Here is a 15,386-nt window from a genome sequence, read left to right as displayed (position 1 = left end):
CGACGTGCTTTTCGTTGAGAACGTGCATCACCGTAGCGATGTCTGAGCATAGCGCGCCGTGCGAGGATTGTGGTATAAGTAGGGTTCCGCGTTTTCGGTTGAATTGAAAAACATCGAAAAACATACGCCGGGTAAATTTTCCCTCATTCGGTTTTAATCGGAAAACATCGAATACAGAGGAACATTCTAGGAACCATGACAAATAAATTGCTGCGCATGCCCAGCTTAAGATTCCAACATGTCAAGCAGGCTTTCCTTTATTACTCTTCTTTTCTTGGTGTTTGTTATGGTTGGATGACCTGCGACCACATTGAGTGTTCCAGGGTGAATCCTTTTGTTCCGGATCGGGTGCGCTGGTCGGAATCTCATTCTTCTGCCATTTGTAGGTGCCCCACCGCGCTTGTGAACCTTTTAGGGACGTGACGTCAAGTAGAATCTCGGTCACCGGGCTTTCGTTGTTTAGTGGAGAGGTTACGACAGTACATACACCCCCACTTTCCACGCACGGCGGTCCTGTCTTTCCGCGGCACCCGAGATGGGAAGAAAAAGGAAGGGGGCCTCGGACTATGTTTGCGAAAATCAAGATTTTGAACTCTCAGGCAAGGAAGATGTTGTCGTATGCAAGTATTGTCGCGTGACAGTTAATGTGGGCTGTGGAAGAGGTGCGGCGCGCATATCGGAGCACGTGCAATCGCGGCGCCACGTGAATCTGAAGAATCCTCGTAACGAACAAGGTGGGCAAATGCCTTCCGGTAATTTCTTGCAGCACTTATAGAACTCGAACTGGTAATTCGTAAAACTGGTAATTCGGATTGGTTGTTGTTGTTAAGGATGCGTTAGACACGCACAGCACTGAAATTACATTGTAATTGCTATTCGCCGACAACTGTCGGGTAAACCATGTACACGCAAGGAAAAACATCGAAAAACTCTGATTTCGCGAAAATCAATAGACATCGAAAAACATCGCCAAATCCGCACAAAAATAAACATCGGAAACGCGGAACCCTAGGTATGACGTATGCCGGTGAGCGCTGTCGCCCAGCGTCTAGAGTAGAGCATGTTCTACTCCGGCGCGAAGAGTGCCCACCGCTGCCAGAGCACGATGTTCCACGCCATACGTTCTTTTCCGTCCGAGTATGAACGCAGTCACCGCCGTTGCGCTTGCTAGCTCGTCGGCGTCACGCGGTAGTATAAACAGGCATTTAGCGTGTACTCAGGCTTTGGTGTTGCCGCAGAGGACTGGTTGCAGATGTCACAACGCTACGGCTAAGGGCTACGACAATTTGTCTCTGCGTATAGGAGAGGCTAAATTTCGGGGAAACCACGTCACGAAGTGCCTGTCCACTCATAAGGGAGTAATAAGGGGCGTTCATATACCGGCATGGTACTCTGCTTGGGTTCGCAGAGGAAACCACGTGCGCCTATCCCCTTATTTGGGAGAGGGACAGTGAGGTTCCTCCGTGGACAATAGGGGAGAGAGAGAAACGGGGGAGAGGCACAGAGAGCTTACCTGCTAGACAAGAATTTTAACTACGAACCAGTTCCCTCCTTGCTCTCGGACACAGCGCGCCATTTGCAGGCACGGGCGGCGTGGGGGCTGCGGGAGAAAATGGCGGAGTGCAAGTTCCCCATGACCGCGGTATTGGTTTGTGGCATTTTGGTGCAGTTATCGTTCTCAGTGAACAACAGATATTTATTTGGACGATACTGCACTGTGGTTGACTCTGCGAATAACTAACGCAAGCAAAATATCCAGCTCGATAAGTAATGCGAATGAAGACGTGTACCGGCTGTACATGTTAATTTTGCCCGCATCCAGCACACATTGTTATTTGAAGTCCGAAAGCTATTGCATTACACATTTTAATACAGAATGTGTAAACAGTAGCCAATGATTTTACTAGTTACGTTTTCCGTGCTCAATTGTCGTTATTAAAATTTCGAACAAATTTTAATTCAGGGTCCACAGCTAACTACCCGGTGTACTTCGCAAACTACGAGAATCTTAGTGTGCATAGCATGGACAAGTTCAAAAGAAAATCATGGAAACCTTAACTATGACAATTAATGAACCAATAACAACAATCAGAATTAATGCTCCTGTTGATATTACTGTTGAGAGTGAGATCCTTGCTTATCGTTACTTGACAAGTGAATGAATCTGTGCCGATCAAAGCATAACACGACACAAACTATCCATTCAGTACTAGCCGCAATGTTAGCATAGCTGCAAAGTCCCTGGCGCCACACTGCAGACACGTTGCGTTATGAATACACGATATAGACATAGGAGAATAACAACTATGCTCAGTCTATGGTTCAACAAACTGGAAACCGCACATAGCACCTGGGGTATCGCAGAAGTTTATTAGATAGTTATTCACACTCTTTGCGGACTTCAGTTGTTACTATGTTTCATTCCTAAGCCTTAGGAAACACAGTCATATAGAAAAACATACACACGGCGAAAATTCTGGTCTATACACCACACACATTCTCTCTCACGTCATATCTCCCATAATCATCTCACACTCACCATAGTTTTGGCGCTTTATGGCCTTTGCTGCCTTTGTGCCATTAAATACATAATCTCTCTCTCTCTGGTCTATACTGGCGTCAGCCTACAGTCCCCAGGGTCAGGGGCGCCGGAACAGGGGGAGCAGGGGGAGCGACGGCTCCCCCTCATTTACAGATCAGGTAGCACGGCTCCCCCAGTCAAAGGGCACTACCACAGGGCGACAAGTTCTTGTGTGAATTTTCGTTTAGTTGCGAGTTACGTTAGAGAAGAGTTGTTGCAACAGGAACTGGTTCAGTTGGCCATGACAGCTTCGGGATCCCCAAACTTATTGCTTCCAGATGTTTTGTCAGACGCGTTGGAGGGACAGACCGGGTGTGCGTCATCAGGGTAGTTCTCGACCCCCTACGGCGAGACCATGCATGGCATTTTCGAGTCGTTCGGACCGTCTACGGTAACCCGATGCCACGTGTTTTCGCCCAGAATCTTTTGGCCCCCAGACCTGGGAATTGTCTTTGCACCCTGACATTTGGAAAGGAAGTAAATTACTGTTTTTTTACGTAAAGCGGTCATAGTGGGGTTTTGTAACAGTGGCGTCGTGACTCTTTCCCGCCCAAGAAAAGAGGGATGTTCCGTGGAGTTTATAAGGAGGTTTTATAAGGGCTTGTTGGATGAGCTTGATAGACTCGTCCCGTGGTTGGTCTGGAAGACGGAAGAATGTAAACGCGAGGGGGATAGTAGCAGTTTTCCCGCTGGGGAAGTTTGGGAATAGTGGCGGCGGCAGTAATAGCGGTATGGCCCGACGATCGGTCTGAAGTGTCAACTGCAGGTTGCTGCACCGTGCAGTTAGATTATTTTTGTGACGTGTGCAAGTGTTGTTTGCCACGGTGTGACGTCGAGGAAAATGCCAGAAGACACCCCACCGACAAGAAGACGTCTCAGGCCTCTTCGAGGAATCTTCGGACTTCCCACCCCTACAGCTAAGTGAAGTTGACAAGACTGACGTAAAAGCTGTTTGGTTAGGTAGCCTGTGCAGTAATTTTGAGTTTAAGGATTTGTGCATCTTATTTGGTAGCCCGGCGATTGTGATTTTAAGAAGCAGAGATCACTTTTGTGCAATTTGTCGGGTAGCCTGTATGGCGATTTTGATTGTGAGGAGCAGAGATCCCTTTTGTGCATCTTGTCGAGAAGCCTGTGTGTACCACCCCTGTATTACCTGCATGAGCCCTCAAGGAAAATAAATGATGATGATGATGATGATGATAGCATTTTTTTTTGCTCCCCCAGTGCAAAAATAGTTCCGACGCCACTGCCCAGGGTGTTCACCATGGATACATATATCGAGCAGCATAAAGGGCAACGTTTAATATCCGCCTTTTGGTGCATTTGATGCATTACTCGATGCACGGTTTCACTTAAAAGGCTCATCACGCATTAAAAAACAGATGCGTGCTACGAATAATATGAATATGTTATGCAAGTAGGTCAGCTGTCTGCGCAGATCCCCCGATACCCCTTTCCCTTATTGTCCATGGAGCGCCCTCATTGGTCCCTCTCCGAAATAAGGGGGCCATGTCAACGCCACCTAGATATACGAGGGTGGTTCCATAAGTTTCCGGCCCGAGGTAGAAAATGCGCGCGAATTTGAAAATGCGATTACGGACGCGTGGCGCCATCTGTTGGAGGGCCGGAGCACCACCCTCAACCCTCTCAATGCTCTTGTCGGTTGGAGAGTGGCATTTCAAACAGCCAGGGTGCACTCTTCAGTGAAAATGGAAAAAATCGAGTACCGCGCTATGATAAAATTCTTGACAAAAGAGGGACTTTCGCCTAAAGAAATTAAAGCGCGACTGGACAACGTGTACAGGGAAGCCTCTCCGTCGTACACAACGGTAAAAGACTGGGCTAAGCAGTTTCGACTGGGGCGAGAGTCCATTGAAGATGATCCACGCGATGGTCGTCCAGTGGAAGTGGTGACACAAGAAAATTCGTCTCCTGTCGAGCAGGAAGTTCTGAGCGACAGGCGCCTGAAGGTGAAGGAAATTTCAGAAAGGCTGGGGCTTTCCAAAACAACCGTTTTTCGCATCATCGGCGAGGGCCTTCACATGATGCGAGATGGGTGCCACGACTTCTCTCGTCAGTTCAAAAGCAACAGCGCGTCGTCTGTGCCAAATAGTTTTTGGAGCTCTGTCAAGAGAACGAAGAAGAAATACTGAAGTCAATTGTCACAGGGGATGAGACTATGGTGCTCTACTATGATCCCCTTTCGAAAAAGGAGTCGATGGAATGGCTCAAACCAGGAGAAGCACACCCAAGAAAAGCCAAGGTCACACAATCCACAAAGAAGGTCATGGCAACAATATTTTGGGATTGTCACGGGATCCTCCTCATCGACTTCAAAGAGAGGAACACCACAGTGAATGCGGCTTATTATGCTTCACTCCTGCACCGACTGCAAGACGCCATCAAGGAAAAGAGGCGCGGCAGGTTCAGTCGAGGTGTCCGGTTGCTCCAGGACAATGCCCCTGTCCACACGGCTTCTGTTGCCAAGGCTGCACTGAAGGAGTGCGCCTTCGAAGAAATCCACCACCCACCCTACAGTCCAGACTTGGCACCGAGTGACTACTTCCTGTGATCTCAGAGGACGGAGATTTCAAAACGATAGTGAGGTGCAAGAGGCAGTTTTCCAGCATTTTGCGGACAAAACTTCGGACTATTTTTTCAAGGGTATAAGAATGCTGGTTGAAAGGCGTCAAAAGTGCATCGAAGTTAAGGGTGACTATGTCGAAAAGTGATACACTTGTTTCGTCTCTGTGACTATTAAAAGTTGGTCGGGCCGGAAACTTATGGAACGACCCTCGTAGAAGGCCTGCATAATGCCTCCTCTTACTCCTTCGTACGTTGGCATATGAAGTCCGCCAATTGCAGCAGCCAGTCAAGATATCAGCTAATCGCCGCAAACGATTTTGAAATCCAGGCTTTCTGTGGCTACGAGTAGATGCCCATGCGGCTGATGGCGTCTCGTTTCCATAGATACGGCCGCTGAAAGCAGCGTCGTGATTGGCGGACTCTTAATTGTTACGTCACGTCGCTCAAGCGATCAGGCTTTGTCTCTAGGTGGTGTTGGTCCTGTGTTCAGCAATTTAAGGTTGAGGCGTGCGTGGTTTCTTCTGTGGATCTATGCCAGTCTACAAATCCCCTCTTGCTGCCTTGTGATTGGACAGACACTTCGTCACGTGGTTTCTTCAAACTTTATCCACTCCCCTGCATAGAGATACTACTAGATACTAGATACTGCGTATACTAGAGAGCATTTTCCCGGATCACCTTCGACTTGGAACAGTTTTCCTAAAGTGGACCTCTCGATCAGAGGTTTTTCTTTTGACTCCACTAAACTAACCTGTAGAACACGTAAAGGGTATCTGTATGTAAGGAGCTCAAAACTGGATGCAGTCCAAAGGAAATTTTTGATGGTGTACGCGCGACTCAGAGAAGTGCCATGATGATAGCAAAATGTGTAAATGGCTTTGTTCAAGGCCAGCAAAGTGTCAAGATGGTAGACCATAACTCTGCGACGCATGTATAATCTACTTGCAACATAAGAGCTCATTATAATAACTGTACATAAACCGTCTATTCTAGAGATCCTGTCCATAGGAGGCCACAACAAGGCTTGCCTTCGTGTGAGAGCTGTCAAGCTGTTCCTCCAATGCGGGGCAAAGTTTCATAAAAGTTCAGAGAACAAAAAGGTGCCAAAGGCCACCCTGTGCGGGTATGTACTCAAGTTATTAGCAAATTTTCGACTTTCCGTAGCAGAACCTTCACTGCCATCCCTGTAACCTGTCTATAGACAAGTTTCTGGTTACATTTATTGTCAATTGAATGTCTACACAATTCATCCAGACTACTTTGTTCATTTATTTCCCCTTTTGTAGACAGGGTAGGAGATACGCTGTTTTCTTGAACATATATTCACAATGTAACACAAAAACAAAGATACGACGAATAGAAAAATGAACAACATTGTTATAATACTTTCAAGGTGAATGAGCTTCATTCAGCCCATATTCACATTGGGCCATCCCACGCCGAATGATCCAGAGGTGCCGCTCGACCCCCCCCCCCCCCTCCCTGGAATTTTATGTGAATTTCGTTTTTTGGTGGTTCCTTATGACTCGGAAAGCAACAAAACATTGGTCTTTGATAACGAAATTGAACTTGATGGGATGCAGGGCCCCTCAAAGATGCAGTGCTTGGCGAAAACCTATGTCGCTTTGAGCAGAGAGTATGGCCCACGTAAGCCACAGAGTATGTTAGAAAGTGTATTATTTGATAAGGGAGGGTGACCGCACTGGACGGGCTCGACGCTTGTTGCAGGCACAAAATTTGCTACGGCTACGTAAGTCTACGCAAGTTTTCGAATGTTTTTGCAATATAAAATTCTGCGAGGGTGGGGGAGGTGCCGAAATAGCTCGCTGTTGCTGGCCACACACGAGTGGGCATCGTCACGTCTATATATATATAAAAGATAGAAAGGGAAGAAAGGGGGAAGATTCTGCATTTTCTTCCTCAAATTTTTTTGTCGAATAGCTCCCGTGTTTTAGTTTAAGCAGAAAAAAAAAAAAAAAAATCCGGTGCCGCGAGTGCGCGAGTGAAATTCAGCGTCAGCTGTGCGTGTGGTGAAATGAGGCCGGATGAAAGTGCTTAGACAAATTTAATTAAGCGTGATGAGTATTGATTTGTGGTCGCTGAAATGGTTGACTAGGTGAGTAGTGTCCTGAACGAGGGGGCTGTTCTGGAACACCAAGCCTATGCATAAGGCATGTCTAGTTGTGGGTTGGCGGATGTCGGTGCACAGCGGAAGATGCAGTTGTTCGGACATATCACTTAGGAAAGTGGTGTTCTTGGCCAGTGAAACGTCCACGTTGAAGTCTCCGACGACGCAAAGCTTGTGCGTGCGGTAAGGCGCGAGTACATACACGATAAAGTCGCGGATGCGTTCCGGAGCGACGCGAGGCGAGGCGAGAAATAGCGCATAGCCGCCACGAGCCCTGTGGGAAGCTGCACGGCTCAAATTTCTCCGACGTCGTCTCCAGGAAGGGTGACTTCAAGTGGTGTAGCCAGTACTCCGGCACACAGGTAAATGGCAACTCCGGTCTCTCGGTTGCCCTAGCCACTGCGACGAACCCCGCAGCAGAGCCGCGGCGCATCGTAACGAATGAACAACTGAGCGGGTAACTCACAAAACACTAGATGGAAAGAAAACACTAAGCAGTCGCATTATTGAACAGCAACTAGCGATTGCGAACACCTGTTTCCCTCCTTCGAGACCCGGTAGTTTTGCTGTGAGCGCTCATTAACCCGGCCATCTTGTGCTCGAACGAAACTTTTAGCCACCTCGCGCTGCTGGTAAATGAGAGATAAAGAAAGACGCGAAGACAGGGGTCCATTCAGTCTTTATAGTACCATATGGTTGATTTTTGGCCGTGTGGCATCCGGCACTAGAGTCGTTGACATGAGTAGAGTAATCACGACAAGAACAGTGATCAAGTACTGCCTGCGCCGAACACAAGAGGAGAATGCTTTCACGATGAAGTTCCTGCGGTGTGCCATTGTTTCTTTCATTCTTTTTGCATGTGTGTGTTAACTCATTCCAGTATTGGAAACAGATCGTTTTAGCCGTCCACTCCTCTTGCACCGCTATAAACCTTAGTAGCTGTGACGTGGCTGTGTGTGTGCCAACAATTGAGATATACGTATGAGATAACTTTTGTCAGTCACCGATGCTATCACTTTCGGTGTCGGATAAGCTATTTCCGGGCATTTCTGTTGTGCACAAAGCTATGATACTGCGTTATTCTGGCCTCGTCTAACGTTTCCCTCATAGTCATCTTGCATATGGGGGATAGTTATTTCGGAGAAACATGGGCTGGCGTACAGGACAGGCACATTTATGCTGCTTGCTATGCAAATACACTTTAGTGTGTAAGCCTGACCCTAAAAATCGTTTCAGGGAGATCTGCGACTTTTCGTCTTGTTCCTTGGCTTATATCTTGACTTTCGCAGTTCAACCCACGAAAAACCGTTAACTTGACCCCTTGTAACCGTTGTTACATGGCAGTGATCAGGTTCCAAGGAACAAGGCGAAAGGTTACAGGTCCCCCTGAAATCGTTTTTTTTTTTTGGGGGGGGGGGGATCACGTTTATGCACTAAAGTGTCTCCATATAGCAAGCAGTTTAAGTGTCACTAGTCCTGGTACGCCACCTCCACGTTTCTCTGAAATAACTATTCCGCGTATGCAAGACGACAATGAAGGGAATGCAGGCCAGGCCTGAATGACACAGCTATGTACACAAGAGAAGTGCCCGAAAATAGCTTATCTGATATGGAAAGTGATAGTAGAAAGTTATACGCAGATTTGTACTGTTGGCGCACAAAGAGAAAAAAAATCGTATATCACAGCTGCTAAGTGAGATTTATATACACAGTTGTGTTTATCTGTGCACAGAATGCACAGCTAAAAGGATGCTAATATGTTTCTAATACAGGGATGAGTTAATATACACATGCACATGCAAAAAAGAAAAAGGATGAAAGAAAGAATAGCACACCGCATGAACTTACTGGTTGGAAAGCTTCTCCGCTTGTACTGGGTGCTAGTAATACTTCATGATTGTCCATCTCGTGATTATTGTACTCATGTCAACGACTCGACTGACGGATGCCACCATGGACAAAAGCAACCGTATGGAACCATAAAGCCCTATCTCCATATCTTTCCTTATACCTCTCGAACCAGTCGAACCTCGTCGACCACCTCGTCTATACCAGTCGAACCTCGATATAACGAAACCCATGGGGACTGCCATTTCTTTCGTTGTATCGAACATTTCGTTGTACCGAATTGAAGGTCACGGATCGCGACCTTTGCGAGGGCGCGCGCTGTACATAAGTGTCGATAACTCCCGCTACGACGCGGAAAAGTTTTTCGTGAAAAATGACAACTACAAATACAGCGCCAAAGCGCACCTACGGTATTTTATTCTTGCGTGAAATAGCCGGTTATACGCGCCTGCGTCGTGTCTAGAAGACGCGAATATATTCCAAAAGCCGGGAACCATAATGCAAGATGGAAACAATAACACCGCCTTAACATAACAAACTAACCAATTTATTCAGACGTTTCGTCTCCCATACGGGAGACATCATCAGAGCACTCTCGGGAGGGAATGAGTGACCGAAAACCAGTTAAGTCTTTGTACACATCGGGAAGTGGGCCACGGTTGGCGTTGCATGCGGTAGGTTCTCTTTGTATATGCCACGATTCTAGGTATTTTCGTGGCCCCCACCGTTGTTCCCGTGCCAAGGTTGTAGCATTCTCACAGTTGAAACTGTGTCCCGTTTTCCAGCAGTGGTCAACGAGTTCCGTCTTTAGCCTTGTTGCATTTGTCGCTCTTTCGACGTCTCGCCGGTGTTCCTTAATCCGGGTGCTGCGTTTGCGGCCGGTCTCTCCAATGTATGTTATGTCACAGTCGAATAGAAGAGAAAAAGCAACCGAGAGAAGGCATTTCCAGACAAGGGATTGTTACAATTCCCTACGTCAGTGGTGTGTCCGAAAGCATCCGCCGAGCTCTTCTTCCATTAGGAATTCGGACCACCTTTAAACCTCATATCAGATTGCGTGACCTCCTTTCCAAACCCGAGGACAAGATTTCACCGGAATCCCAAACCGGTGTCGTGTACAAGTTAGACTGCCGCGACTGTGACATAACATACATTGGAGAGACCGGCCGCAAACGCAGCACCCGGATTAAGGAACACCGGCGAGACGTCGAAAGAGCGACAAATGCAACAAGGCTAAAGACGGGACTCGTTGACCACTGCTGGAAAACGGGACACAGTTTCAACTATGAGAATGCTACAACCTTGGCACGGGAACAACGGTGGGGGCCACGAAAATACCTAGAATCGTGGCATATACAAAGAGAACCTACCGCATGCAACGCCAACCGTGGCCCACTTCCCGATGTGTACAAAGACTTAACTGGTTTTCGGTCACTCATTCCCTCCCGAGGGTGCACTGATGATGTCTCCCGTATGGGAGACGAAACGTCTGAATAAATTGGTTAGTTTGTTATGTTAAGTCGGTGTTATTGTTTCCATCTAGAAGACGCGGTGTCACGCATTGTTCGTACGCCGCCGAAGCCTCCGCAGCTTTCTCCATATCGTGTTGCGATCTCCCGCAAACCTTCTACGTCTATGACAGTGCGTTTTCCGTAAGGCTCTCCGTTGCTACGGCATGTTTGTCCCCGTCAAGAAAATCATCCAGGCTGATTTTGTAACCTACGCCGCCACGCGAACGAAGCGTTTCCCACGCGCGCGATGGCGCCTTGCGTCTCGTGATCTTTTTACTTGGCTGCAACTAGAGTGACTCTAGCTGCAACCGGACAGTTCAAAACAAGCGCGAAAAGCAGAAGCCTCGGAAGAAAATCCCTAACCTTCCAATGACTCGGACTTCCTTTTGTAGGCACCAGATTCCTCCCGACTCTAATCGCGCGTGCCATCTTTCGCCGCGGGAACAGGACGGTGCTTGCGCCCTTTGTTTGGATGACCCTAAAGTCGGCTTTGGGGTCATAAACCTTATCTCGTTCTTTGGCTGTATCAAGGCGGCGGCTAAAAAGTGTTTCGTTGTAGCGGGAGTTAAAATACATTGATCTCTATGTCCCTCTGCCGGGGAATCCAAATTATTTCGCTCTATCGCGAATTTCGTTATACCGCGTTTCGTTGTAACGAGGTTTGACTTATTTCGCTTACCAGCACTGCGAGCTGACTAAAAGATAAAATGGTTAAAAAGCAAGCGAGCTGGTGGCTAAGATCCATGACGAAAACCCGAGACTGGGAAAAAGACGAAAACAGACGACACAACACAAAGTCTCAAACACAGCTAAAGTTTAATGGACAACCGCACACTTTTAACACATCAGGTGGGGGAGGAGGGACAGTGCAAAAGGCTCGCCAAAGCAGGGCCGAAGGTCACAGACGCTTTGCTGACACAGTTCCCAGCCCCCAAAATTGACAACGTTTCTCTCAAAAGCCTCCGACTGAGGTCGGTCTCCCTGGCCTTGACAAAGGTCTCTTCCCATGTGGGAGAACAATTAAAGCAAACTTTGAGATGCTTTGCCAATTCCGACGACAGGTCCTCATTTTTTACCTTCGAAGCGTGCTCCCGGAGCCTGTCATTCAAGCAACGTTTCGTTTGGCCGATATAGCAAAAACCGCAAGCAAGAGGTATCTGATACACCACATTTGACTGGCATTGTACATAGCTATTTTTATGCGATTTACAAACTTTGTCACGCTTCTGGAAAGGACAGAGAGCATCAAGTCTAAAGCAGTTTTTAAATACAACCCGGACACCAAACTTTTTTGCTACAGCAAGGATGTTATGTGAGACATTGTGAAAATATGGGATCGCAACACGAATCTCATTATCAGTGACAAGTGGGGCACAGGGGGAAATTAATCTACTAAAAACAGACTCAAGAGCGCTAAAAAGCATTGCATTTGAATAGCCTGCGAGCTGCAAACGATCACACTGAAAGTTTAAAGAAATACACAACTGATGTACACATGACTTCCTCAAAGTGCTAGATAGGAGGCCCGTGACAACACCCCGTTTTACATTCTTTGAGTGACAACTGCTAGCGGGTAAAAGTGGCTTAGGAGCCAATTTCCCATACGACCAACACAAAGAAGGTGTTAGCAAAAGCCTCACATCAAGGAACTGTAGCACAGCATTGGTCGGGTGTTCAACAGTGAAAGACAACTCAGGGGATGTCGCTCTTATCAAACGCTCACATGCGTAAATATCATCTTTAACTGTAGAGAGCAGCAGCAAATCGTCTACAAAGCGCTTAACAAGCAGTTGAGCACGGGGAACTGTCGCCAGATATGATGTAACAGCATTATCAACAGTAGACAAGTAAATCTCTGATAACACAGGTGCGATGGCCGAACCAATACAAACCCCCGTTTTTTGAATGAACAGACCCTTATCAATGCGAACGGCAGTCGATCTCAGATAAAGTTCTAAAACACGTAAGAAATCTGATACAGCAATGCCTGCTTTTGACTGGAAACGGACCAACTTAGATTCAAGAAGATCTCTTACTCTAGACAACAGAATGCCTTCATCTAGGGAGTAGTAAAGATCCTTAATATCCAGGGAGGCGGCAAAACATTTCTTCCCGTGAAATGACTTGAGACTTTCAATGAGACATTCAGAATTCTTTAACACAATGCTGCTCCGCTCATGAACTAGGGACAAACAGTCCTGAATGAAACGAGACACTACCTTCTGCCATGTACCATTTTCATTCACCACCAAACGTAGCGGCATGTCAATCTTATGATCCTTCAGCAAAAATTTTACAGATAGACTTCCAAGTTGAACAGCGCGGAGACTTTTAGCAAGGGCGGTCATTTCATTCTCTCTGAAAATCTTACAAATAGAGTTCTTATTTTTCTCTAAGTCACCTGCAAACGGTTTCAGCAACTTATCAACTACTTGTAATTTCTTGGACTGAAATGACGCGGACGGGAGAACAGCAAATTTAGAAGACTTGTCGGTTTGAACTAAAAGTTTCATTTGTGCACAAGATGGGCAGATTGATGAGCGCGCACTGCACAACCGTCGGGTCTCGAAGGAGGGAAACACGTGTTTGCTACGGTTATTTGCTGTTCAATAATGCGACCGCTTAGTTTTTTTTTTAATTTTTTTATCTAGTGTTTTGTGTGTGACCTGCTCAGTTGTTCCTTCGCTATGATGGGCCGCAGCGGGCATACACGTTTGTGAAGTTACCTTCAATTAAAAAAAAATATTATTTGAGTTTAGCGAAAAGTACCTCTGAGATTTTTTTTCTACGTCTTGCTAGGAGGACGGTGCATCGAATGACACCTTGATCACGTTTCTACCCCGACCTCCTCACACCGAATTTTTCGGACTAAAATGTGCATTTTGTGGATTTTTTTACAACTTCCCGATTTTTCACTGTGGATTACAGTGCATCCGCGGAGGCACTGGATTCTTTGTGCTTTTAGTAAAACACGGGGGCTATTCGACAAAAAATTTTGAGGAAGAAATTGCAGAACTTTATCTTGCAAAAGCACAGACTTTGGAAATTTTGTGCATGCAACAAGCGTCGAGCCCGTCGCGTGCGATGGTGAAAATTGCTTAAATATGGTAAAATAAACTCTCCCCTATCAAATGAGACGCTTTCTAATATACTCCGTGCCTTACGTGGGCCATAATCTCTGCTCAAAGCGACATAGGTTTTCGCCAAGCACTACATCTTTGAGGCGCTCTGCATCCGATCAAGTTCAATTTCGTTATCAAAGACCAATGTTTTGTTGCTTTGCGAGTCATAAGGAAGCACCAGAAAATCACATAAAATTCCAGGGGAGCCGAGCGGCACCTCTGGGTCATTTGGAGTGGAGTGACCCCATTATATGCCTCAGGTTAGGCACCCATAAAGGCTTCAGTGTCTTCCAAACATTGTGTTAAAGGAGTACTTCGCTCTCCAAACGCCCATTCCCTACGCCAATGCTTCCCAAACTCTGCTACACTGCTAGCCATCAAAATTACAAAAATATAGCGTGGCGACCTCCCGCTCCTTTCCCGTCTGTTCGCGATGCCACAAGCTTTACGATTTCAGTGCGTGGACACAAAAATTGGGTACACAGAATTGACGCTGATATTTTATTTGACACTTAAGTCAGTGTGAATCCGCCGGGATAGCAACCATTGCAAAAAGGCAAAAAGAGGAACAAATACACGCAAGCAGGAATGATAAATAACTATAGTGAGCTTGTTTGTTAGAGCTTGTTTGTTAGAGCTCCTTTGTTAGAACTCAGTTTGTTATAAACGAGGGCGGAGTTTGACGGAAGAACTCTCGGTTCCGGCTCGACGTTGAGCTTCGAGTTGCACTTTGTTTTTCTCGATGTCACCGCAGTAAACCAAGTTCGCACATGTATATGTCGTGGCAAAGGGAAGGGTGACTTTAGTACTCTAGAGCGTTTCCTGCCAATCCTGCCCAAAGTTCGGTAAGTGACTTGTAACTGTCGCTGTCCCTTTTTCAAGTCCCCCCGTCCATCTTGTCACGACCCACAGTTTGGGAAGCACTGCCATATGGGATACCAACCCACTACTCCCGCCGAGATGAAAATCCTGGGAAAATCCCTGCATGCATAGCTGTTGATTGAGTGCATACAACTAATGCAGTACGGCTGCGGTAGCTTATTTAGAAGGCAACATCTGAGAATGTCACGGCCTCTAACGTTAATCTACAGCGCCTAATGAAACCTCCGTTGTACTCATCGCAGACTCCTGAAAACTTACGAAAGATGCGGATCATCTGCACTGGAGGACACAAACTGCACCAATGACAGTATCCTGCAAAGTCACATTCATTACTTCGTGGACGTTTCGATGCACAAGTATGCCTCGATCTGCAACAATGTGACAGATGACCTGAAATTACCCGTAAAAAGCAATGGTACCGTATTTGTTTCACTCAGCTACAGGATTATTCCTTCACTTCACTTCAAATTACGTCACACGCTATGTTAACTTCGCACTTGTTATTATAATTAAAAACTTCGATTCCGTAACGGAGCTACAATCAAAATTATACCGGACTCTTTCTTGCTTCCGCGCGAAGCAGTGAACGTCGTTTCAGCTCATCCATCGCTGGCTTTAGTCCATACTGCGCGTGCCATGGAGCAGTCCCGGTGAAAAACATAGTGCGCGTTGCCAAGCGGACTGGCGTCGCTGTCCGAAGGACGTGAACATAAATGTTGTCAGTGAAA

At 46.7% G+C, this 15,386-nt stretch overlaps 1 protein-coding gene across 3 annotated transcripts in view; it reads left to right on the top strand.

Moving 5' to 3' along the window:
- The window catches only part of LOC135398660 (uncharacterized), a 78,211-nt gene that overhangs the window by 22,473 nt on the left and 40,352 nt on the right, over positions 1-15,386 (top strand). For all 3 annotated transcript variants that reach the window (XM_064630060.1, XM_064630047.1, XM_064630053.1), the window contains exons 5-6: positions 6,161-6,290; positions 14,901-15,073. In XM_064630060.1, coding sequence (XP_064486130.1) covers positions 6,161-6,290; positions 14,901-15,073 — 303 coding nt within the window. The remainder of the gene's footprint in view (positions 1-6,160; positions 6,291-14,900; positions 15,074-15,386) is intronic.

This window comes from Ornithodoros turicata, chromosome 1 (genome assembly GCF_037126465.1).
Source record: "Ornithodoros turicata isolate Travis chromosome 1, ASM3712646v1, whole genome shotgun sequence".
Taxonomy (NCBI): domain Eukaryota; kingdom Metazoa; phylum Arthropoda; class Arachnida; order Ixodida; family Argasidae; genus Ornithodoros; species Ornithodoros turicata.
This window is presented reverse-complemented; position numbering and strand designations above follow the sequence as displayed.